The 27,946-nt window shown below is 26.2% G+C and overlaps 1 protein-coding gene across 1 annotated transcript; it reads left to right on the plus strand.

Moving 5' to 3' along the window:
* The first annotated feature begins 1,683 nt into the window (after positions 1–1,683).
* On the plus strand, positions 1,684–27,904 carry LOC114125560 (uncharacterized). The gene is made up of 5 exons (XM_050201533.1): positions 1,684–2,068; positions 16,547–16,598; positions 25,253–25,388; positions 25,450–25,603; positions 27,281–27,904. The coding sequence occupies exons 1-5, from the start codon at positions 1,766–1,768 to the stop codon at positions 27,377–27,379; spliced, it is 744 nt and encodes a 247-aa protein (XP_050057490.1). The 5' UTR covers positions 1,684–1,765; the 3' UTR covers positions 27,380–27,904.
* Positions 27,905–27,946: the final 42 nt, after the last annotated feature.

The raw sequence follows: 27,946 nt of genomic DNA on the forward strand, positions 1-27,946 counted from the left end.
TTAGAATATATAGAAAACACTCGCATTATTTATAGTGTGAAGTATTGATATGGATTTAAATTATAATATAAGTCATGATCAGCTATATACTTATTATGTTCGTTCCTTATCCATCATTAGGTATACTATTATATGATATAATATAGGTTTCTGAACACACAAAAAAAAAGTATATGAATTTTTAATTTTAACATGCAATTTTATTTGCCTATTTATTTAAAAATTACAATTTGAACATGAACAACTCTCTTCCCATTAATAGATAAATGTATAAATTTCCAATTTTTATTAGATGATTATATTACTTTTTCAAAGTAGCTGTAGTTATTTTGCGTGTTATCGTGTTAATATTATATATATATCGCTCGCACAAACAATAATTATGAGTTATATGCAAGTTATGACTAAGTGTACCAGTGCGGAAAGACTGTGTCTGCTGGACAGTCACCATTGTTTACCCTCAATATTATAATAGGCAATGTGCACGCAACAAGCGACCGCTCTGTTTAATTTTTAATTACGAAATTCATAATTTATTACGTGTGCGCCGGCAATTATTACCGAAATGGTCGTTTGCAGTACTCGGCAGTCGGCATATATTATATTATATATAGGTACCTATTTCGATCACAGCTATAGAAACGTCGTGGCAAAAAAAAATCTTTACAAACATCTCCGACTTTAGTACACTCATTATAGTAACTGTATTTAGTATTTTATTGTTTCATTATATTATAAAATATCTATTATTATATTATTACTTCATTATCTCGACGCATCTTACATATTATAATATAATATTCATGCATAGCAAATATATTTTATGTAATGATATATAAAGCATGCCTACGTAATATACATGCTCCAAAAAAGTATGTTTAATATAATAATATTAAAATCACTAATCACCTATTATATTATACTTATTATTTATGATACCACTATAATATATAGATGCATAAGAATACTATAGGCCAAAACAAATTTAGGTACTCACAAAAATCATATTCTATTTTATTATAGAAACTGCATATATATATAGTATTACTATACCTACATAAAATATAATATCTTAAGACAGGGTTTGTCTCTAAATAAAATTGTTTTGATATTGATATGCAAATATTTAACACCAGCTTATCGGATAGTACATAAATAAAATTTCCCTAAAATAATAATATAGTTATAGTATTTTGATGCTATAGATTACAGTGGACCTCATAATACATATTAGCATATTATTATTAAGTTGTTCTCTACAAAGTGTACATATCACGTGTGTATTGCGAAACCTCGCACGCATAACCAGATGTATAATATAGGGGTCGACCCCGCGCAATAAGGGGGTCGAACACGACTCGTTACGTCTGATCGTCGTCAAACGGGCGCGGGATCGAACCGAGGGAGGAGCCGTGGACCGCAGTGTTACCTGCTACCAAAAGATCGGCGGCACTATCCGTAGTAATAGTTTTCATAATAGTAAATTTCCAATTTCTATCGTAAAAGTGTCCTATCGTTGTCGGGGGATGGAGTAAATAATCGTGTTTACTCGTGCGGTTATTGTATTATTATTGTAACGATACGATTAAACGTGTGTACCTGTATCGCGTAACGACCGTGGTCACACTGTCAAAGTTGTCGGTGGCGCGCAGGGATCACCGCCGTGCACCGCGGTCGTGGCTGTTTGCCTGTACTTCGCTCGTCGTCGCTTACAACTGACTTACTCACTCGTGACTCATTGTCGCGGCTGCCGGTTGCGCGCGCGATGTGTGACCGGTTGGCCGCTCTAGACGGGCTCGTACCGCCCGCCGTGGTGGCCTGCAGGTCGACGCCTTCGTCCCCGAACGCATATCGGGCCGTCGTCCAACTACAGCAACTGGAGAAGACCGCGTCCGTGCCTGACCTGCAGCAGAAGAGGCATCATCAGGGCGACGGACCCGAGACCGATCACCAAGCAGCCCCGGCGTCATCGTGTCCAGATTCCAAATCGGACGGCTGTTTGACCGAGACCGGACGACGAGCGCCGGTTACCAGCTTAAGCGGCACTTTTCTGACACCTCCCTGCAAGGTTAGCCGCGCCTTTATTTTCTAATATTATATATAATATTACGGTGGTCGCACGACTAAAGCTTTTTTAAGGATGCCATCATTACAATATAATAATACTTAAAAACTAAAACATACATCTAGACCCTACAATCTACAGTCAATACAATATTATGATTTACATAAACAATTTAACTACAATATAATGATTATTAATTGAAATTTTTTTTTTAAATTTAAAAGTTTGTACTTATAGGGTATTTTTAATTTCTGTGAGATTTGGAAAACTCAGTACCCTGCACGACTAAATAATAATATAAACCGTAAAAACAATAATATAATAATGTACTGTACATGGGAAGTGTCATAATAACCCCTATAAAATCCTGGAGTGTCATCACTCTCACCCCTCTTATTAAGAACATAATTTCAGTTGTATCATACTTACTAACCAGTCTGTAGATCAATTTTGTAACTCAGTTATAACCTTATAACGTATTGAATAATATCGATAAGTATTTGTTAACGAGCATCCAGCTTGTATCGAAAACCGAAAACCTATACGTAAATTATATGTTTATTGTTTGTACAAACTACAAACTATATGGAGTAGCAACTACAATTTACAATTTTTAAAAGAATCATTCAAACATTTAATTAAAACTAGTAAATCTAAAACGTATTTAAGAGTATTTGATATTTATATAGATTTATCATGCATTTACATTATTTACAATTTTTAAATTTAGTTATTTAAAGTATTTTTATGGCAGTTAAGAAGGCGAAGAGCAAATATATTTTAACTTATTTCTCATTTTCTCAAATAATAATTATTAATGTTTACTCAATTATTTAGGGTAATTTTACAATTGTAATACAACTCTCAACAGTAATAAACCATGAGTCTGTACTGATTGTACTGCCATACTAGCATTCAGGCATACAGCTATATAGACTAATACTATATAAACTAATTACTAATACTATACTATACTAATACAAGTAATACTACACTTATAATACCTAGTATGTATAGTTATTTAATTTAGGCATAATTTATTATGTATATTGTTAAACATTACTCATATTTATTTTATCAATTGATCTCATAAATAATATAAATTAATTTATTTAAACGGCATATTAAATACGTAACGTATACGAAACCTACGTAGGTATATTAAAGTTATAATATAATTATTGTTGGTATAAATAAAAAATAATTTTGTATAACATTTCGAAGGAAGTGATGGTCCTATACCCTTATTGCTCTGTATAAGATGTTTTTAATATTTATAGTTCTGTGGCCTGTGACATGAATGAAATGTCTCGTTTACATAATCACATTGTATATACAATTAATTATTATAATTACATAAATGTGCTATAAAATTGTTTATACCTATAGGCACATTCCGTATTTTACGATAAGTACCTATATGAACTTTTTTTTAAAACTGTATATTATTATACTAACAGTTAGTATATGTTTATACTTTATAGGTACTGCATATTTAGAGTATACTCTAACAACTGACGTCTCATATATACGTAAACACAATTTACAGTACCTACACAATATATAGATATATTAAACGATTATTCTTATACGTACGTTGTACGATGTGTCGATAAATACATACCACATTCATATTTTAGGTAATATCCATTTTAAATTATTATTATTCGTCAATTGCTTAGTTTAGTAATTACCTAATTGTTATAAACATTTTAAATATTTCATGATTATTGGTTATCTTAAATGGCATATTGACATAGTTTTCGACTTAAAATTTTTTTCCGCATTATAATATATTTTCATAAATTTATGCTATCGGCATTTAGTAATAACTCGAACATTCTCTTTTACAACCATTCAAAATTGATTAGTTTTGGTAAAATGAATTATTTTATACAAAATGAAACGTTCTAGTATATAATTAATAAACACTACAGTAAAGTTAATGGTTTGAATGGTTTAATGATTTATTTTATTATATTGAACTATTTTTTTTCTATTAATGAATCATTGATCATTGTAAAAGTATTTTAAATGTTATTATTTATTATTTACGTTATATATTGCTATACTAGTATATACAACCATGACTTTAGCTCATTAAGTGATTGATAGTAATAAAGCCAAAAACTGAGTGTATCATCGCATTTATACTCTAATAGTCTAATAGTCTAATAGTCTAATATGTGGTTGGTATACCACGCGAACGCTATAATATTAATTTATAAAGAATACATACCTTTTAAATATGTATTTTTTAAACAAAAATAAAGATAATCAATTTGAAAATAGGTTTATTTAATATTAATTTAATAGTATGACTAAAAAAAAAAAATCTATACGGTTATATACGGGTATGATTTATTACAATACTTGTATTAAAATATTAGGACGTCAATAATGATTAGTGAAAATTAAATAATTGCAAGTTTTTTTTACACTTTATAGCTGTGTAAAATAATAAAACTATTAGTAAATAAATGTATAAAATTTAATTTCTATTTAACTGAAAAATATTATTATAATTTATAATAGCATGTTTGCATGCTTTCACGAATATTAAAATTAATTTAGTTTGTAATTAAAATTGTATTAAAATAAATTGTACCTATATACGTATCATAAATATTTTTACATATCTATTAGAACAACTACTACTTATGTTGGATATTGTATTATATTTTCAAGCTCTTTGATTAAAAAAAAAAACATTTTTAACAACATTTTTAAGTATAATAATAAAATTAAAAAAAACGTTGTACTGAGCAGTAGGTATCGAGTGGACTTAGGACATAGAATAGGTCATTATAATGGTTGTTTCAAATTTGAATGCCTATAATCATATAGGTATCATTGTATATAAAAAACGAATCTGAACGTATCTGATTTGTCAGCCTAGGTCCTGGTATATATTATAATATTTTCCAGTGAGTGATGATGAAAAAGGTGATTTGTGACTTATGTTTTAATAACATGAATACCCCAAAATTAAATCATGTACAGTGAACATCAATTTAAACAACTGATGTATGTTGTAAGTTTCTACGACTAGTAATTTTTAATTACTTAAAAAATCTAAAATTATTTGATAGTAATAATGATCATTATTTTATGCGTGAATTTTAAATTATTGGATTTCATAAAAATTTAAACTTAAGGTAAAATTGCTTATAAAATTATTCAACGCTTAACTTCTTTTGTAATTACTGTAAGCCAAACTTATGGAAAATGTTGTGTTTAATTTTCAATTCTTAGCTACTTAAATAACATTTTTATAAATTTTTGACGATTAAATTTGCAAATATTCATGATTTTGACGAATTTTGTGCTTATTTTACATTTCCCCCTACTTATTTTGTAAAGATTGATCTAAGCCCACCTAAGATTCAATCAAATTTCCACCTATGGAATGAACTATATTAATTTTTAAAGTTACATAAAATTAGGTATTATTAACATTTTAGGAAGGTATTACTTTAGAATAACTATTAATTAGTAGGACTTAAAATAATAGATAATCCACATCCCGATATTTTTCAATTTGTAAACTTATTTTATTATAATATTGTGTTATTACTACTTAGTACTTAGTTTATTTTTTTTGCTGGTACGAATTAGATTAAAAATCATATTATCCAAAGTATTACATATTTTGTACAAATTATACTTTGCTCGGGCATTCCTTACTATCTCATAGCATTGTATGGAAAATATTGGGTTTTAAATTTTACATAATCCAATTTTATCAATAATTTTCGAACTTTACCAGAAATATAATATATATATGTACATAATACCATATATAGGTACTATATAATACTTTTTATAATTTTTTCACAAATTGTATAAGTATAGTGCCTAAATACAATACTTTTATATTTTTTTTTGTTTATCTTAATATCTTATTAAAATTTAAATTCTTTAAGTAATTCATTATTTTACCTACTCTTGATCATTAGCTAAACATTAAAATTCTTTTAAAAATACTTTTTACCATAAGTATGACTTTTTGAGTGATAGTGTAAATATAGGAAGTTAGTATAAATATTTATTTGATTATTTATATGTATCCGCAATCCGCCTTTTCGATCAGCTCACAATTATGATCGCAATTCATTTTATAACAGGAAATTTCAATAATTATGTTTTGTCTAGATTTAGCCGTATATACATAAGTCTTTTATAGTATAATATGGTGTACCTATAATATAGTATATAATAAGTATATTATTTACTATTTAGACTTATAAGTTATAACTAATGAAACAAACAAAAAAATTGAATTTATTCAAAGGTTTTTTTTCTATAAGATATAATATCTAAACAATAAATGAAGCATTTATATTATATACTTTATACATTTCTTATATATTCATATAATTTATAAGTGCTTATTAATATCCATTATTTTATATATAATTATTACTTAAATTATAGTTAATCAATAGATTAGAAGAAAAGTATATGCATTTAAAAATAGTACCTTAATTGTTAAAAAAATCGCGATAAATTATTATTAATATAATAATATAATAAATGCAATATTTTTGAAAAAACTTTTATCAACTTTCAGTAATACTAATAGTAAAATAATTGACTTTAATAGCTTTATTAAAAAACATATCATGAAAATATATACTTGGTAATAAAGGTTAGCACTCTGACGGACCGGCCTCCGCTCAGAATAGTTTTTTGTTTACAATGATATAGCATTGAGTTAAAATTTAATACTGCCTAACAGCGACCCACTCAACTCCTATGTGTATGCACACTGTATAGCAGAATGGTACACACTTACGATTCCGCTATTTTAAATATAACTGGGAATTTTTTACTTTTATCCCCAAAGTACAAACAAAACTAGTTTTCTGTTAGAAACCATCTTCAAAGTTGAAAATTTAAATATTTTTCTACTTTGAATGATTTTCTGCAGACCCATTAACAAATGATATACATCATTGTAATATCAATAAATTCATTGTTCCGCTCAGAATCTAAAGCATGCTGAGTAAAGTTTAAATTAAATTATAAATTAACTAAATGTAAAATGTATAAGCTAAAACGAAACCTTTGAATGGCTTGAACTACAAGGATTAAATAAGGATTAATTAAGGAAAAATAGATTATTGTTATGGTCGTGTCCTGGTTTAGACAAAAGCATAAAAAACATGACAAACACCAAATAAATGTCATAACAAAATGATCTTATTTAAAACAATTAAAATGCTTTCACATATTATGTAAAATGTTTGTATATAATTGGTTTGATATTTAAAAAGTATTACTAGTATTAGTCACCTAGTATTCTTTCGTCAGATAAGTCAAATAATATTATCTTGGACTTTGGTTCAATATTGTGATCACTTAAAATTTATTATTTTTATGCAACATTTAAAAATGCAATACTAAATTATTAAAATCACATTTTTTATAATATACATTTAGAATATTATTATAGTTTACAATTATTATTTGTAAAATGGCTTGAAATACATTTATTTTTTTTATAAGTATAATTTTTTTTTTATGTGTGATTTATAAAGTTGTTTATTAAAATGAGATTGTAATGATTCGCAATTATTTATTATTCTATTTATGAAAATACAAATATAAGTTACAGTAAACAATAATTTAAAAAGAAAATAGTTTTGGCGGAAATGATAACCTAACTATTTTAATTTTAAAAGAAAACGAATTTCATTTCACTCCAATTAATAGGTAATTGCGTTGTTATTATTCATTGGGATTTCTATTGAAATTATAAATACGAGTTTATTAATATTATTTACAAATAATAAGCTTATTCTAAGCTTAGTCATTAGCTAGTGTAATGTTTCCTATAAGGTGTTTTTAAAGCGATTAATGCATTAGTACCTTTATATTATTTTTTTTTGTTAAGTTTCTACTTAGCATTATTTAGCCTATTTGACCCTTTGCCATTGAGGGCTTATATATATATATTTTATCAACATTGTGCGAAATAATTTTTAAAATTTTTAAATATACAACAATCAGAATCAGAATAATTCTTAAATTTCAAATAAAATTTAATTTAATCTTTATATAATAGTAATTAATAAAATATATTAGGTATTGTCTTAACTAAATATTTGTTAATATCAATGTCTTATTATTACTGTTGCATATATTATAGGTAAGTTATGTTATTTTATATAATTTCTTATTTATTAACTTTATAAGTTATTAATCGCCTAATTATATTTATATAACTTTATGTGTTATGTAAAAATTAATGGATTTATATCTATAAGTACTGATCATAAAATATTTAACCTCAAGCCAATGTATCCAATTTAATATATTGTAATTAAAATACTTCTTTAATTATTGATTATTGTACAATAATGCGTTTTTTAAAGTGTTTGATGTTTGATGCAATCCTTCAATATTTAATTTTTAAAGTATTTTTTCTAGTGGAAAATGTTATCATATTTGAAATTGCAGATAAAGTATAACATTTCATTATTTTTAAAAACTAAAAAGAATAATAATAAAAAAAAATTGTTCTCAATACATTTTTGACAAAATATGACAACCTTATTTTTTAGATTCTGAGCGGAGCAATGAATGTATTGATTTTATCATGGTATGTTTTTTTTTAATGTGTGTATGTATTTACGATAAAATACTTTGATTTTCAAAAACGGGAGTGGCTTTAGACATAAAATCGTAATCTTACCTAAAACGGTATTAAACTATAATAAAACTAATAACAATTATTATACAGATGGTATATTAATTATATTATTATACCTATTAGTGTTAATATATTATAGAAGGTATATGATTTTGATATCATATGGAAGATATAAATATATATTTTATAATAATTAAATACTTTAAAAATATAATAAATGCAATATTTTAGGGAAAAAATAAATTAACCTATATTGGCTATTATTACATTAAAAGTAAAATAATTGACTTTTTTAATTATATTTAACGAACATATTTTATCATTTGTTGATACAGGCTTTTTGATCATTTCTGCTCAAAATCGATTTTCTTGTAAACAATCAATGATATATCATTGAATTCAAATTTAACCGACCTATAATAAGTGACCCACTCGACACCTTATCCTTATGTATAATAGAGCCAATTAAAGCGGTACTTACTCACTTACCTACTTTTTTTTTTTATAAAATAACTGTTTTCACACATTTAAATTTTTTAAATATTTAAGTTAATTTTTTGAGATAATTGTAATGCCTTTCGAAATTTTCAATTTATATTGATGACATTTTTATTTCTAAAGTAAAAAAGCTTTAGAAAATGTAATGCACAGCTCATAAATCATTAAATTAACATCAAATATACCTATATAGGTATCAACATTTTTAATAAATATGAAGTTCAATTTTTTATATAATTCGTCAAAATCATGTTAATTTGCTTATTGTTTTATAGTTGAATATAATATATATTATAATTAAGAAAAAACCACACTCACATTTATTTTGTTAATTTTGTCTTACAAAAGTACCATATTATAACAAATTTATTTTCGGAAATTCTAATTTAGTAATTTAGTGTAACAACCTTTAATAATAGTACGAAAATTAACCTATTATATAACTTATACCTATATGTACGAACATTGTTTATGTTTTTTATGGAATTTTTTTTAAAGGTATTTCAATTTTTAAATTGTAATATTTCACATATTATACTTATTACTAGCTTAAAAATTAATACACTGTAAAATTATAGATTATATATTTATCTTTAAATTTTATAATAGGTCAATTTTCACACTAAAAATTATTGATAATATTAAATTTATTTCACTACAAAAAATTAGAATTGCTGAAAACAAATTTAAAAGACAGATTTAAGACACGCGAGTTTAGGATTCCTATTAATATTGAATCGTTACGATTTATTTTTACTATCCATATACCTACACAGTACACGATGGAATTTTCAAAATATTTTGACTGATTCTTTTTGTATATAACGAATCTATTTCATCGTTTTATATGAAAGGTCAGTATTGACTTACAACTTATATTATATTTTTGACAAAAAATAGTTCAACTACCTGTTTAGTATTTATAATAAATACTATAATAGAAAAATAAATTACCAATATTAATTTAAATAAATAATTAAAAAATATCTTTAGTAATGGCATATTGTCATGTAGACTGTAGAGGTATACACTGTCTCTTTTCATTGGTTTTTAATGAAGGTACGATGAATTATCGAACTCAAATGTAACACTTCTAATATGGCAATGTCTATTAACATATTAATTATTAATTATCGAGTTACATGTTCTTCGAATTATTAAAATTATCAATATCAATAACTCGGTTAAAAATTATTGCCTTCATGACTTGTATATGTGGTAGATTATTACCAGTCATTAATACTTCAAACGCGTGAAGATTGATCTGTATGTAGGAAGGAATATTTGATTTAAAGTTATTGAATTCGTGTTCAATATTTTAATGATTCAAAAACGAAACAGATTCAGATAGGTTTGAATTTTTATTGAACTAGAAAAACGACTTAAAAGCCTGATATACAATAATTATTACAGTATAATATAAGATTTAAAAATTGTGGAAATAATAATAGAATGTGTAATTATATACATATGTTATTATCTTTATTTACGGAATGACGTAATAATATGCGTGTACCTATATCGAACAAACGATTTTCGTCAAGATCGCGAACGATTGACGCCTATCGTCTCCATCATTGATCTTTAATTTAAAAATAGTAAATCAACTGTAACTTTACCCTAGAAGTGAGTAGTAGTGACATAGCACTTAGTGTCATAGCTATATATAATATGAAGTTCGTGTGTACAATATTATTTTCGTCCTAAATAAACGTAATCTTGACAAGCCGCCGCCGTGACGTTCGCATAGCTCGAGTTCGACCGAAGCACGCTCGGTAATGTCGAGGTCGGCGTCGTAGGCGGGCGCCGAACGGCGTGGGAATTTGGCAAAAAGGGATGACTGACACACATAATGATATAATTTCGTATACAATTGAAAGCCGCGGCGGGCGGTACTGCGTTTCCTGGGCACACCACTCGCCATCCCTTTCAAGGTCGCCCCCACTGAACGGTCTCCCGCCGTCACCGAACGCTCAACAACGACGCACGGATATCGTCGCAGTTTCCCGCAAACGGTCGGCAGATGGCACAGTGATCGTTCAGGTTTCGTGTCGTTCGGTCGCGCACTGCTGTCCGGCTGCTCTCTCCGTCTTCCATTCAGCGTCTCAGTCGTCGATCGCTTCCTATTCTTTTTCGAGTGTGTTTCATTCGACTAGTTGCGCCAAGATCTTTGCTCCACCGACGTTCTCGTCGTTTCGAAACATCCCGACGCCGCCAGTGCCCGGCATTCGTCTACCCCTCAAGTCTGAAGAAAACTGCGGCGAATGTTACCCCCGGACCAACCACCGACGTGATATTATTGTTATTGTTGTTATTATCCACGGACCAGTGTGCACAAACCGGTTTACATTCGTTTAATAACAGAATTCCACGACATAAACGATACATACACCGCTCGCCACACTCGGGGGAGCAGGTGTATTCACGACTATTCTCGTGAGTAAATATTATATGTAATATGCATTATACGTCTATATTAAATTAATCTAACGATGTACGTATAAGACTTAACGTCCGTCAATTAACATGTTGTCGAGTTCCTATATTATTGTCACTATATGAGACGATTAAAAAAAATTTCGAAAACTGTTCCAGACGACCGTTGTGATGTCTCGTAGATTATGATATTGCACACGGACGATTGGACGAATTAATAGTAAATAATACGATACCTTATCCGTCTGTTTGATCTTCAAACTTGCACCGCACGGAAACCGGTGATTAGAAAAACTGTATGTCCTTTTGTGGGCTTACGTAATCGATGGGATAATGAAAATAATTATTGTATAGTGTCTTAAAATACATTTATTTTTAATCTAAATTCCTTGAATTCCATACATCCATAGTTCTGCTGTATAGTAATTATTTCGAACTCTTTTTTTTTTTTTTATCTCAAACGTGCGTATATTATTGTTTGTCGTCTTGTCTTATTGTCGTGATGTCGTATACCTCTACCCACACGTGTTATTGTTTCATTAGAATACTTAAAATGTATATTATTTTATTATTTAATTGTTTATAATCGAAATGACTAATGGATGTTAATTGTTTTTACGACGTTGGCGGTTCATGGTGGCAAGGTTAGTGGAAATAATATAGGTACTTAATGGGTCTTTTTTTCCGGCTTAGTGTAAAATAACAAGCATGCCTACCTATTTCTTATTGTTTGAAATTTGAATAACATTTTTAAATATTACAATATATAGAAATAGGTATCAACCTTTTCATTTTCGACCTTTTAGAAAACTATTTGTTTCGTCGTTAAGTATTTTCGTGCAACAGTACGTCAGTATTTACTACCTGCACTAAATTATTGCAGACACAATTATGTGCCCTTTACTTTATTCGACATATTAATATATTATTATATGTTGTCTATATTATACTTCTTAGTTTTTACACCACGATAACCTTTTTTTTAATTGACCAACAATACCTAATCATTATTATCACCCTATAGTCGTTTTGTATACGAAAATCGCTTCAGGGTGTGTAGGATTCAAATAAATATTGTTATATGTTATATGCTATTATATGTCGCAGTGATCGTTTAGATAAGTTTATGTCTCGGATATAAAAGCATTTTATCTGCTGGTTTAGAACAACTATGTATCATAATTCATAATATATAATATACTGCAATACCTTGTTTGCTTTTATACGGTTCAAGTGATGTTTACTTATGTTGAAAACATGTGGGTGTGACTTCGATAATACAGAGCAACCTTGAAAATTTTTTAAAATTGCATCGTAATAATAAATATGGGAAACACATTTCAAAACGTATTTGCCATAGGAGTAAGTAGTAACTCGCACAGGACGCTTGTACCAGCTAAATTATATTTCCTGTCAACACACAAAATTAAATTTAAATTCATTTTTATATATTATTACTTATACTAATCATAGCTCATTAGGCATTTTAACTTAATTTTTTATTTTTATTTTTATTTTTATTAACAACGCATTACGCTTATGGCAACGGTAAGTTTTTTAAAATGTTTATCTGTTTATGATACATTCGTCATTCTATAAAGCTATATTGTTCATATAACCGAAAACTATTAATAATGATTTTTATTTTAGAGTATTTTATTTGGGTATTCGTTTATGTAATATATTAATAATATATGTATATATTAGGGTAATTATTTGAAACATCGATGTCAAAAATATTAGTTTCTTTTTTTTAATTTATTTTTTGCTGTAACAATTTTTAATTCAGTTTTAGATATTGACACAAAAAAAATACATAAGTATACGAGTAAAAGTATCTGACAAAACGTGTTTTTTAAATTTAATTAAGTGTCTACACTGTATATACGGTATAGTCGATACTCTATAATTTTGATTTTAGAAATCTGAGTTTTAACTATTAACTTTTATTTATTTTATATTCAATATAGATTTAATGTCATTGGTTTATTACAATTGTCACTTTGTCGAATCTGTGAATCTGATTTTTTTTTTGGGAGGGGGGGGGGGTACTATAAGTTCTAAATTATTTTTATTAATATTATTTTTACAAGTGTTGAAATATACTTAATATGTTATATCACCTGTGTCCTGTGTAATTAATTACTTTATATTTTAAAATACATTGATCATGGTTAAATATTATATATCTATAAATAGTGAATGGTAAACTAAACTTTCTAAGTTCATCATAAACATTTTTGATTGTGTTATAAATTAGATAGAACCAAATTTTATACTACTTGATATTGAACACATTTTTATTATTCATTCAACATATTATGAATCTCCATTATTAATTTTATATTTATATGTGTTAGTGTGTGAGCACTAGTGTAAATTGACCGTTGAGCATTTTATGGGAGCTTTCGTTCTAGTCGTTTAGTGTTATTTAGTTCTATATAATATTTATTTTATATATCATCATAATATTATATAATTTGTAAGATTTGGTAACATGAAACATCACAAATAAATATAGTTAATTAAACGTACAGAATTGTGCTATGAAATAGTTTATAGTCATCGTACCGTGATCATATTCTATCCAAATAATAATTGTGGTTGTATATCAGTTGTGTTATATAATATTTTTAAACGTACAAAAAAAAAAAAATAGTGTCATCTGACCATTTTTAAGAATAAATAATATAGTTACATGTTTAGAAGAACATTGTAAGCGAGATTGCAAGTGATTACATCTGATTGTTATCTAATCTTCGTGAGTAGTAAATAATTCGCTGCATATGCACGAAAATAGCTATTTTATTATTATTATTATTATTATTATAATATTTTAATATCCGGTTTTTCTCCCCTACTGCATTACTGTTACTTTTGTTATTAAACTTATCACTACAGGCAACGGATGTTATGGTTTTTTCCCCTTCATCACGTGTGATTTTGTTTAGAACTACATACGTAAAAAAAACTGTAATCTGTAGTGAAACGGGTTTCAAACAATAAAAAGTGTTAAAGTCTTGCGTATATGGAGTTTGCCCCTCTTCTATTTTTTTATTCATTATTTACAATTTATAATCACTTGCCCTGCCTGAATGGCACCGCGTTAAAACCCGGATGAACCGGTACTATCAAATAACGCTCAACTGACAACTTTCAAATTTAAAATTTTTGAATTCGACTATTATTTTATACTGCATTATCTCTAACATTACTTAATCATTATCACACAGTTTAACATCTTCAATAATACATTTAATTTAGTTATGCTGTTTGTCAGTATAAAATTATATGTATTATTATTATACTTAAACCGTTATGCATATTTTTTAATGCCCAAATTTTATTTAAATAACATTTAAAATTAAAATCCTATACTTGATCTTAGACGTGTGTTTTAATCACCCTCTACAATAATCTATACCAAATGTATTGATTAAGAATATTTTGATTTTATTATTATTATTTATTACTAATAACATTTGGCAAATTGTATATAAGTATTTATGAATAATGTACTTGATTAACATTTTAACATTCAGAGGGAATCATTCATTTGCGAGTAGTGGAACTTCAAAATTTATTTTTAATATTTATAAATAAAACAAAAAATAGTAATTTAATATTTAATACCAAATTAAAAACCATTTTTATACATAAATTTATTTTCATGATTAAAATTTGTCATTTATTAATTAAATTGATAATTATACTCGTCCAATCAAAAAATTTTTACAAAACCTTTTTGCCATAAATTAGAAATTTAATTATTGCTTTATATTAAAAATAAGATATAGGTCTGTAATGAGTAAATAAATGACAATCTTATATAAAATGTTCAACATTAATATTATGAGCTTATGAATTAAACACTCATAATAACTGACAAGATAACAAAATTATCTATTAAAAACGTTTATAACACCATAAAAACATTATAATGATAAAATTTCAATCTAATCAACAATTTATGGGCTTAAGTTATTTAATTTATAGTTTTGAATTGTCCTGAATAATTAGTCAAATACCAATAACATTAATAATATTATAATTGTCTTTTTTCTTAGTATAAGAAAATGTGTTCAGTAGGTACATTAAAGAGATGATAATGTATAGTATATATTGTGTATACATTTAATGAAGTAACAGAAAACTTATAAAAAATACATAAAAGGGACTTGAAAGGTGTATGCATTGAACACTATAATATACGAGTAGTAGGTTTATATTTTATAAGTTATAATTTTTAACTAAAATATACCTATATAGGTATATCCCATGCCAAGAACTGGTACTAAGTTACTATTCATATTCTTTAAGAGACTTATAATAAAAGATTTTAATTTGTTCGTAAACGATACCTGTGTTAAATCCTAATTACATTGAAATCCCCCCCCCCCTGAAAAAATAAATAATATAGACAGATAGACTATAAATTAATGTAGACATATATTAAATATTAATAATATGAAATATTAAAATTAACTAAAAGGCATATATAGTTAACTAATAACTTATAAGCGTTGCTTGAATTTAACATAAAAAAAACCATTTAACATTAATGTATCTACTGTCTGGTATGTATGGAAAATGTAGTAGATACCAAAATAATTAATGGACATTAAAATTTTGTACATAATAACTTTGTATCGTCTATAATTCCAAAATTACTGAGATTAATAAATGACTCATTTAAAAATAAAAATAGGTTATGTTGATCTTTATGTTTCATAATATTACATAGATGGTTGCTACTGAAACATAAAACGTAATTATTATTAATCAATTTTAGTTAACTATAATAAAATAAAATTTACACATACACTACCTTTTTTAGAAACGTTTATTACTCTAAACCAAGTGAGTATTTAATGAATATTTTTTTCCAGGCTGATAACAAGAGTCTCGATGGGCAAAAACATCAACTCAATCAATTAAATAGTAAGTAAAAAAGACCTATAGTTATTAATTCATTAGTTAAAATTTAAAAACAGTAAATTTTCAAGTAAAAGTAGTATTTATAGTTTAATAGTAAATTAGGAAAAATCGCTATTACTTCGTCATTACTTAAAAATTAGTCACTATAATGGATGCATTAAATTCAATTTTAATTTGTACTTACAAAATTTGTAAAATCGATTTTAAACGAAGGGGTTGGTAAAGTTTTTTGTTTTACAATTTTATTAATTTTTACAAAGAAACTTTTGTCAATTTTTCGTCTTTTAATGATTTTTTTTTTAAATGTTTATAAAACAATAAATATTGTGACTATGTATTCTTGATATTTTTTACTTGTTGTGAGAATAACTTATATTCAAGCTGTCTTATTTATAATATTGAAAACTAATGCATTTATCCTTTTATAAAAAGATAAAAAAAAAAAAAAACACATCATTGTAAAACTAATAAATAAATTCATCGTTTCGTTCAGTATCTAAGATTATAATTTAAATTTATTTAAATTATAATTAAAAAAAAAAAAAATGTCCACATAAAATATTTGTCTGTAGAAAAATACAGTGTAATATAATATTGTATAAATGATAGATAACGTAGGACTGAGGACGGAAAATTGATTTATTTAATTGGGCTATATCAAACATTTTTGTTCGGAATCTGACTGGCATATTATTATCATCTTTTATTTTTTATTTTTATTTTGTCTAATACCACTTACCGTGATTGTTTGTGTGTATTGTTTGTATGTGTGTAAAATTGTGACAGTTGATTATGGATTTATTTTGTAATTATAAATGGTTGAAAGGCAAATAAAATATATGTCTGTGTATATTGGATATAATAATCAATGTGTTATTGAATCCAATAAAAAATATTTTAATATTCTGTTCTGTAATAAACTTATAGCCTATATCGAAATAATTCATTATGGGCATTATACTTACTAACTGTTGCGGTGTTTTGTTATTACTTATTAACCACTACTTATGCAGTAGGTACTAATACACTATACAGTGTATAGTGTATTAAGTTACATTTGCATAAAGATTATAATATATTTCTATAAACATTCTACTACCATATTTTATAGTTTATAGTATGTATTTATTAAAATTATTCAATTCATTTTAGTTATAGTATTATGATTTATGAATAATCTTCATATATTTATATATTGCCATAGGTACCCGTCTTTTTTTAAAATTAGTGTGGTGTAGTATTTAGAGAAAATTTGGACACTCAAAATAATAATTATTGATAGTTATTAGTTACTTATATATATATGTATAGACATACAGTGTGTAGTAGTATAATACCTCTAAACCTTCTAATCTTAAAGTAAATTATATTATATTATATTTATATTTTACACAGTATTGTAAATTTGTAAACACAAACGTCTACACTTTACAATAAAGTTTAGTTATAGTAGTTATACTAAACTTTAGTATAGACTTAAATCAGTTAAATCTTTGACAGTAGTCAACTTTGATATTTTTAAATAAACATATTTTGATTTATGACACCATCTCTAAACTTTTGCTAATAATATATAATAGCGTTCTTTATTTTTTTATATCGTTACAGTTTTATCTCGGAAGAGTATGTTTAGTTATGTTTTTTTACAAGTACTACGATAGTATGATAAGACGATAAGTCGTCGACAGTTGTAAATTATTTTTTATAATATAATATTTCTATATAATGTAATAGATCTATTTAATATTGTTTTTTTGGTAATAATATCAAATGAAAATAATAGTTCTTAACACCGTTTTTATTGTTGTATTTAATAAACCGTTTAATCGTTTTTTTGTAATCCATATTTATATAAATAAATATAACTAATATAATTCGAGTAAGTAAGTTTATCTAATTCATAACTACCGTCGAGGGTTATTTTAAATAAAAATATTATTTTTGTTCTATGATTCATATGACATGAGTTCATAATAAATAATTTATTTCTTCACGTTGATTTATAAATAGCGCCTAAATATATATTTTATTAATGACACATGTCATTTCTAAGATATTTATGATTTGTAAACAAAAAGACATTGAATATATATATATAATTGTAGAACAATAAAAACCTTCACAAAAAATTTCAAATCCGTTTTATTTGTTTAAATGTTATTAGTTTGTTACAAAAAATAATCGTGATCCGAGTGAAAGACTTTCCAATCGACGTTTTTATATATAAACATACAATATTACAATACAAACGTGAGTTATGCATAAAGTCTACTCCGTTTGCTCGGCGGGGTTGAATGAATGTGTTTCAGTTTCTAGTACATTTTTTTTTCTGCAGCCGATATACAATGAGTAGTCTCTTTTTGTTCATTAATACAATTTAATATAGTTGAATGGGATCGTTATAATAATATTATAAATTATAATATATATTATATACGCAGTGTGTGCCAATCGATTTAGTTTCCGGTTCTCTGTGTAATTCATCGGCATAAATCGTAAACGGAACCCATTTGTTGCGCCGATTTATTTCGATATGCATATAATATATATATATATATATGGTGTTTACAGTGTATTATATCTATAATAGAGACGTGCCTAACAATGAAAAACCTACAATATATAATATACAATAATGTAAACACGTTATCTTTGACACTCGGACGGCGATTGTAGGTCACTCGGACGATCGTGACCGACTTGTGTCCGTGCCACTATATATAACGCGATATTGTACCGACGGCGTGCGCGATCGAACGAAAACGTTTATTTCATAAAAAAATAATATAACAAAAGATTCCGCCCGGCGTGTTGCGTATCGTTAGGTAGCGATTGCGGCGTATTATTACTATTAATATTATATACATAGTGCCATCGCAAATTGAATATCAACACGTGAGAATCGCACGTACGCGGTTTGAAACAATGACCGAGACGAATGAGATCCGATCGATTGGGTTGACGGGCGTGCGGTGTATTCGTGAGAAAACTTCCTGTATGTTATATTTTGTGTTCGGAAGATACGTACGATATACGCACTGACACGTAGGTACACTATATATAATATGTATTAATTGGATTTCAGAAGAACGGGTTTCTTGACCTCGCTCGCTGTGACCCGTAGGTCGTCCCAAGGCCAGGGGGATGTCAACTCTAATAATAATGGCGGTTATTACGCGTGTATTCCCTTTTGAAGAAGACTTGCTTTCTATATTATACTATATATTATTATAAATCTGCAATATCGTATTATTATTTATTTCGTGTGTGGTGTGTTCGTTCTGTTCGCACTTTGGCGTAAACGCGTATTTTTTCCCCGGAAACACGTGAGTTAAATTCATATATATATTTAAAAAAATTGATTAACGAACAACGAAATTAATATATTATCTTCGTCTGCGTAAACTATAAATAGGTACTTAATGTATCTCAGAGTCGAGTAGAATGAATTATAATCATTTTTTTTTCGATAATTTCGTTTATAGCCTTACAGATAGTTTTATTGCGTATCGATTTTCGAATTATTACATATTAAAAAATAATAACACATTATGGTGTGGAAAAATTCCCATTTGAGTTTAACCTTCTCCAAACAGATTAAGTTCACTAAAACTTATTTATTCGTATAATTTATATTAGTGATTTAATTATTACCTCGTTTTTTTTTTTTATTATTATTATTTGGAATATTATATGTTTTGGTGTATTCTTTGATTACATATTAAGTTTTATACATAAAATTTATTTCATCGTCACTTATACAATACTTGTTTATATAGGTGTACCTACTCACTTTTATTACAAAGGTTAGATTTGAAAAGATAATAATAGACGCTGACGCTGGTGTATTTTATAAGTACAAAGGTTCGAATTTAATTTGAGATATCACATTTAAACATATTTGAAATAACTAATTAAATATACTTACATTTTTAAGTTTATATGACTATACGAGATTATTTTTATTTTTTTTTTTATAATCAATAATACGCATGAAACCCCCAAGAATTACAACATAATAATAATATATTATTCCAACGCTTAATACAAAGTAAAAATTTTAATTTCCTTATTTTAAGAAAAAAATATTTATTTAAAAATTATCAATAATTATCATTATTAGTTATATTATGACGCATACAACACATTTTAATAATTACTTTAACGACTTAAATAACTGCAGTTACCTGTAATATCTTATTATAATTTCCACTCGAGTTCCAGAAGTGTTTTTTTATAATTTTATTCTTGAGAGAGGAGTGGCCGCATAGTTTAAACCGTTATTATTTTTTCGTGTCGCGACCGTCCTATAAATTTCAGTCATTTCATCTTAGCCTAGAAAACCGAAAATCTTGTATATTATCATTTAGTAGGTACCTATTTGTATCCTATTTTATTTATTTATACACACGCATTTGTTTATATATATATATATATATATATATATATAATAGCCTTGGTATTATATGTTCAGACATACACATAATAAACATATAGGAAATACCCATAGGTTCATAGGTTTCTATATTATGTTTATGTGTAATAGTACGTGTTTTGTTTATTTTGTGCTCTCCCGGTAAGAATGCTGCAGAGTATTTCCATTATTTTCTAAAATGACAGACCTATGAATATGTGTTGATCGATCAAACAGCAACAAGTAGTGCACGATGAAGCCGATGAAGGTATCAACCTATACCTAACTATTATATTGTTCTTACAATAAATCTTCTGAGTGACATAAATGTGTTTGTGCCACTTATACGACTTAAATCTTTTAGTGACTATAGAAAGAAAAATGTGTCATACTGTCACTGTCACATATATATACTGTTACATATAATTATATTCCTTTAAAAATAACTCAAATATCTACTGTTTGAAAATATTCTTTATTAATAATTAATAGAATGGCATATATCTATTATTTTGATAAATAGAGATACTTGTACTACTTGGTGCATTTTATGAATTTAATGACTAGGGTCTAGTATAAACTTTTAGAATTAAACGTTATATATTATTAGAAATAAACATTAAAATATAATTTTTAATTAAGACTTATTGGTGTTTATATTGAATTTATTATTAATATAAATTTAAGCCAATTTATATATTTTGTTTCAATTTAAATTCTAAGATTGAATACACCAAAAAAAATCTCAAATCCGCGGGTGTTTTTGAAGTTTTCACTGGCTGGGGGAGCCAACTAAAATAACAAGCTAAACGGGGGGTTTACACTATATTCTAATCCTAATTATTCGTGTACACATTTCCTTATTATTTTATAATATTGAATAAATATTGACATTTTTAATTTAATTAAATATGTTTTATTTTTTCTTCTATAAATTATCGTTTATTTATCATTATAAGTTTTTGTAAAAATAAATAGGTTATTTTAATAATTAATTTCGCTCAAAAAATAGTTTTCTTAGTAGTAATGATAATATTTATGTATAAACCTATTAATATTCTTTAGAAATTCGACAAGGCTGAATCAAGGATCCTCATCTGTGAAACGCTATTTGCATTTTTCCTTTCACGCCTCCCTACTTCAGTATAAACCCTTTGAACATAAATAAAGTGTGTTTTCTCTCATCATGTAGCATAATGTAGAATGTTTTTTTATTATTATTTATTAATATTTAATAAACTATTCCGTTTAAAACAATCGAAACTCGTGGATCATTATACTTTGCAATTTGCATGTGTAAATCATTTTTACAAATTACTAAAATGAACAATTTACAACACTTGGCAATGCGTTATTTCTAAATAATTAACAGATGGGTATTAAATTATACACTATTCTATAGTGACTTTTATAGTACTATACCGTAAACATTCAGCTGATATTAAACTTTTGTTCACATGAAATTTGTTAAGTTAGGCCAAGTTTCATTTTAATTGTTCATAAAAAAATATAGACTTATAATTTACGTTTAATATACCACGTTATGTCTTTTAAACTTAATCATTAATTATTATAAATGATAAAACAAATATAAATAAAATAAATAATATCAATAGATTCATTTAATGCTACCTTATATACTTTAATGCACATCAAATATATCAGTGATTGTAATTATTAATTTTGTTTTATTTGGGTTGAGTAGTGTGACGATTTCTTACATATAAAATGCTTAACTATAGGATTCCTCATAAGTTTGCTTTTCTAATGCTGTAACCATAATACCTTTAATTTTTGCAGTAATTTTAATGCATACCTATGATTAGTCTTATGAAATTTATTCACAAAACATTAAAAGTATTTTTTAAATCTACTCACATTTTTAGGAAGGTTGCTAACCCTCTTATTATACTCTCTGTCCATGACACTGAAATTCATTAACAAATGTTTTTTTAAGATTAACAATATTATTGTATGGGTAATCAATTTAATTTTCCACCATAATCGGCGTCACGTTTTTATAAATCACTTATTTTTTATGGTCTTATAAGTAATTTTATTTTTCAATTATATAATTCACGTCTCACTAATTCTTATAAATGATAAGTAATGTTAACACTTAACAATGTAATAATTACTAATGACTGGTGAGTAATGAGCACCTACATACATGTAACTACAAAACATACGAGAATTATTAATTTATACCTACTCGTATATTTATATTTAAGTAAATTAAACACTGATAAATGGTATCGTACATAATAATTTATAATTTATGAATTATTACGCAGCAACGTCTGAATTCTATATTTCTATAAATCAATATATTTTAGGATCTGAAAAATTATTCTCAGCTTTAAAAAATTATAGTTTGAGTTTAACTGAACTTATTAATTATAGTTATTTAAATTTGTTTTTAAATATAACTAATTGAAAGTATAAACTTTTTATCACAAATTACTATTGTCAATTCGTCCGGATAACAGTTCTTTTTTAAGAAAAAAATATACGAGTGTTAGTTTTAAATTTATTTTTATTATTATTATTATTATTATTGAAATTATCATTGTTCTTGCCCTTTTTATAATTTCAAACTTCTTTATAAACTAAGAAACGTGTCGATTCTGCCCGTTATGAATTTTGTAAAAAAATATTTTATACATAAGAGGTCATACTGCCACTGTCAGCTTTTATACAAGGGCCGACTAAAAGTGGTTTTCTTATCTCATTTGTAGACTATGGTAGATCTCAAAATATTTAATTCAAAAATATAAGAACGAAAGGAACGAGTGTTCAAAGTGGTAATCGTTGGCATATTATGTTAAATACGAGGAATATTTTACCCGTATAACCGCAATATACTTCAATCAAATCTTCAATTGATGCAATACCGAGTACTATATTTTAAATTCTCATTCTATATAAACTAATTTTATGTTTATAAAAATTGTTTAGATACCCGGTTTACATTCAGGGAATTTAATTAAACTCCGTGGGACTTAAAATGTAAGATTAAAAATAAAAAATATACTTAGGTTAAAAATCTACGATACCTTTCATCTTTCGAGCGCGTACAGGAAAGCTATTGATTTTATGAGTATATTTTTAGTATAAAATAAACTAGGTTAATGCGCTCTAAAATATCATAAATCACATCATTGACACTTAGATTAATTGTTAAATAAACCAAAATGAACATAATGTGTTAGTCTTAATGATTTAATAAATCTATGTAAGCTATTGTGAGATCATTGAAACTAATTGCGTATATTATTAAAATATACCTATGTAAAAATGATGTACTATTAAAAACTGTAAATGAAATTATGATAAATACTATTTAAGTGTTTTGTGTTTAACATATTACATATTTCATAAATCTTGTTGATTTTATTATTTTTAAGTACAAAGTTGTTCAATATGTTCTGAAAAAAGGGTAAAAATATAATAGCTAAAATATCGAAAAGACACATTACCTATCTCATCTTCTAAAACGAAGATAAAAATTAATTTCTGTCTTTTGTGTATTTGGCAAAAATGTGTGATTAGTATATTTTTGCTTCTTTAATCTTAATAGTGGTGACGTAAACTATAATAAATTACAACAATCTATTTTATAATTTTATATATCGCATCACGTTATACTCATATTATCGTTTCAAAAATTATAATGCTTAGCATAAAATTTAAATGCAAATATTTTCAATTTTTAAAGTATATTTGAAAAAAAAAAACATTAGACGATCTATAATGTATGAATGTATGATTCATACATTTGTACAGTAAATATATATAAAAAGCTTAACTTTATTATTTGTATAATGAGGTTATCTAATTAATTGTGTTATCTATACATATATATAAGTGTATTAAATGTATGGTCTTTATATGGTTTTATATTGGTCTTTTAGAATTATATATTTTTGTATTTGTCATAAATTTATACTTACTTGATGTTTTAGAATCACGTAGAATTATAACGATTTTCAAGCAACATGAATATTATTATTAATTTTTTAGTGGGCTCAATAAACTGTTTTATTTATGTAAATAGTAAATACTATTAATGTGTTCTGTATAAGTTCTGTAAAATTCATTTTTCGTACAAACATGTGTGTTTTTCTATACCTATAATTAATAACTATTGTGACAATTATATATATGTAATAATGTAAAAACATATTTTGCTGTATTTTATCTATTATTAATTACAGTCATAATTGTGTGTTGTATTATTCAGATATGACAATGGCGACTGATTGCACGAGAGACATGCACCAGGATGGACTAATCCTACCACGGAAGCCGGCCAACCCATGCCTGACCTCCGCTGACCATCAAAATCTTCATCGAGAACTCCTATTCAATCAAAAAATGTATATTTTAGGTGTTTAAAATGTTTGATTTTTTTATTTTAACATATAATTAATATTTTAGCGGAAAAAATGTTCTGGGACAAAAATCAGAACTCCAAAAGGCACTAGAAAAACACAAGCGAACACAAAGTCAGAAGGAGATCGAACAACAAAAGAACTCTTGTCGCACGCCATTCGAACGAATGATAGAAGAACGGGCCAAAAAAATTGAAACGGTATTTTAATACTTATTCTATTTTATTCTTAAAAAATTGATTATTTCATAAAACTTATACTCTAATATAACGTGTAAAAATAAAATAAAACCAATAGTTATTTTTGAAATGACATTAAAACAATAAGATAATCATAACTGTTCAATAATAGCTATGTTCTTATGACTTTCAAATAGCTAATTATAATAACAGTGACTGCATTTTATTGGAAGTTTAAGTTTTTTTTTACAGTACCTATCTTTAATTCTTTTATAATTACTTCACTACGGGTCTTCTATAACTTAATTTGTACACAAACTAAAAAAAAAACTTATAAGCTTAATTATACCACTTCACTTTTAAGTACCATTCAATACTTCAAGCGCTCGTGCATCGATATGTATATTATTACGTTATATATTATAATTAGTTGAAGTAGGTACGTTTTAATAGATTGACGATAAGTTAAAACCACACCGGTATTTATGTATTGAAATTTAGAACCAATATTCCTGTATATTCCTATTAAGTCTGATTATGTACCTATATTATATTTAAAACCTATTACCTGTATATATATATATATTTATGTATGTGTGTGTATATATATATGAAACATTTATCTACAGTAACAGGCCAATTCAAAAATGTACATTTCGATGTTCGATATATACGCATATTTTAAATATAAACATAAAACATTTCGTTAGTATTTTAAGTTGGCAATAGAAAATTGATGGTGTCATTTATGTGTTCACCAGTGCTGAACCGCGTAAAAAAATAGTGAAAATAAAAGATGCATTCCTATTATTGGTGTAAAGATTTTTCAACGTTTTCAATATTAAAAAATCATCGGTTATACAGATGAATAGTGCTGTTATATTATATTACATAAATATTATTGAACAAGTAAATGGACCCGTAGAAAAGTTTTTGGGAGAGAGAGAGTACATAATAAATGTATATAATACAAATATTTAGATGCATAAACATATTTTTTAAGTTACCTAGTAGGTACGCCAAACCGCGAGACTCTTTAAAATAATAATAATGATTTGACCCATGTCGCACTACTTTAGAAATTCGATATACACCACTTAACATCGAGGCTTAACCGCAAATTGTATTGCAATGTACAGGCAGTTTGTATTGATTGAGATTTTCTCTCATAAAAATGATACCAAAAACCAACCTAAAATTGCATAATTTCTTATCGTATTCTGTAAATACTATAATATAACGAACAATTTAACGTGAAAAAAATCAAAGGATATAATTTAATAAAACTAGAAAACTTATCATAAGCGGATTTAACCTTAGCTTAGGGTATTCCGCGGTTTTGACCACCAGAATTTCCAATAGTATAACCACAGAATAGATTAAATGGTATAACCTCTTCTCTAATGACACTGTATGTACATCGTGGATCATGTAAATATTGTACGATTGGAGTGTAGGATACCTTTAGTTGGTTATTACCCACTCCCTAATCATCTTAAAAAATTTCAATTAAATGTCTGTTATGGAACACACATTAAAATGAAGCCAAGTCAGTAAAATGTAAAGCAATAATAATTTTATTATTTATATGTATGACTTCCAAAATAAGAATTCAATATATTTTAATCTCTTTAAATAACTATTTTTGTGCTGGAAATATTTTATGACATTATTATTGTGTTTCATTTTGAATTATAGCAAATGGAAAAAACTGATGCAAAAGAAAAAGATGAAGATAAACCAGAATTTCTACAGGTTCATGCTAAACTGCGAGCCAAAATGGCAAAAACAGACTGATGCTAATCACTGCGAAAATATATGCACTTCCCACTGATATGGGAATAATAGATTATTATTGAATAAAGTGTTCATTGATTATGTACATTCTATTTTTTTGAGTATATTATATTGCAAATTTTATCATTTGTATAAGTGTAAGTGTAAAATTATGTAGGACTATTGATTTGTAATTATTACAATTAATTTCCATTATAGAAGTGTATAGAAATATTTATATGTATAAAACTATAAACTATTTTCATTATTATTATTATTATTATTATTATTATTATTATTATTACTAAATATGATTGTATAATTTTTTTTTTTTTTTTTAGACCAATTTATGAGTATTTGTTTACCTACTTTTTTTGGCATATGTATTAACTCAAAATTATGCATTGCCTTAAGTTAGTCAATTTTCAATTATGGAAAAAAATATTCTAGGGTATATGGGATATTGTTTAAAAAAAAAGTTTAAAACAATAACTTGACATTAATTTCAGCCTAATATCTTGACTAATTAAAAATAATTAAATATTATTCAACTTGTTATTTATTTTAATCACAAATAGAGTTATGAAA

The sequence above is a fragment of the Aphis gossypii genome, chromosome 2 (genome assembly GCF_020184175.1).
Source record: "Aphis gossypii isolate Hap1 chromosome 2, ASM2018417v2, whole genome shotgun sequence".
NCBI lineage: Eukaryota > Metazoa > Arthropoda > Insecta > Hemiptera > Aphididae > Aphis > Aphis gossypii.

Bases quoted from the DNA above. Each gene is read 5' to 3' on its own strand.
- LOC114125560 (XM_050201533.1), top strand. From the start codon at position 1,766: ATGTGTGACCGGTTGGCCGCTCTAGACGGGCTCGTACCGCCCGCCGTG. The intron at 25,389-25,449 runs GTATATTTTAGG...TTAATATTTTAG, and splicing joins CTCCTATTCAATCAAAAAAT to CGGAAAAAATGTTCTGGGAC. The intron at 25,604-27,280 runs GTATTTTAATAC...TTTGAATTATAG, and splicing joins GGGCCAAAAAAATTGAAACG to CAAATGGAAAAAACTGATGC.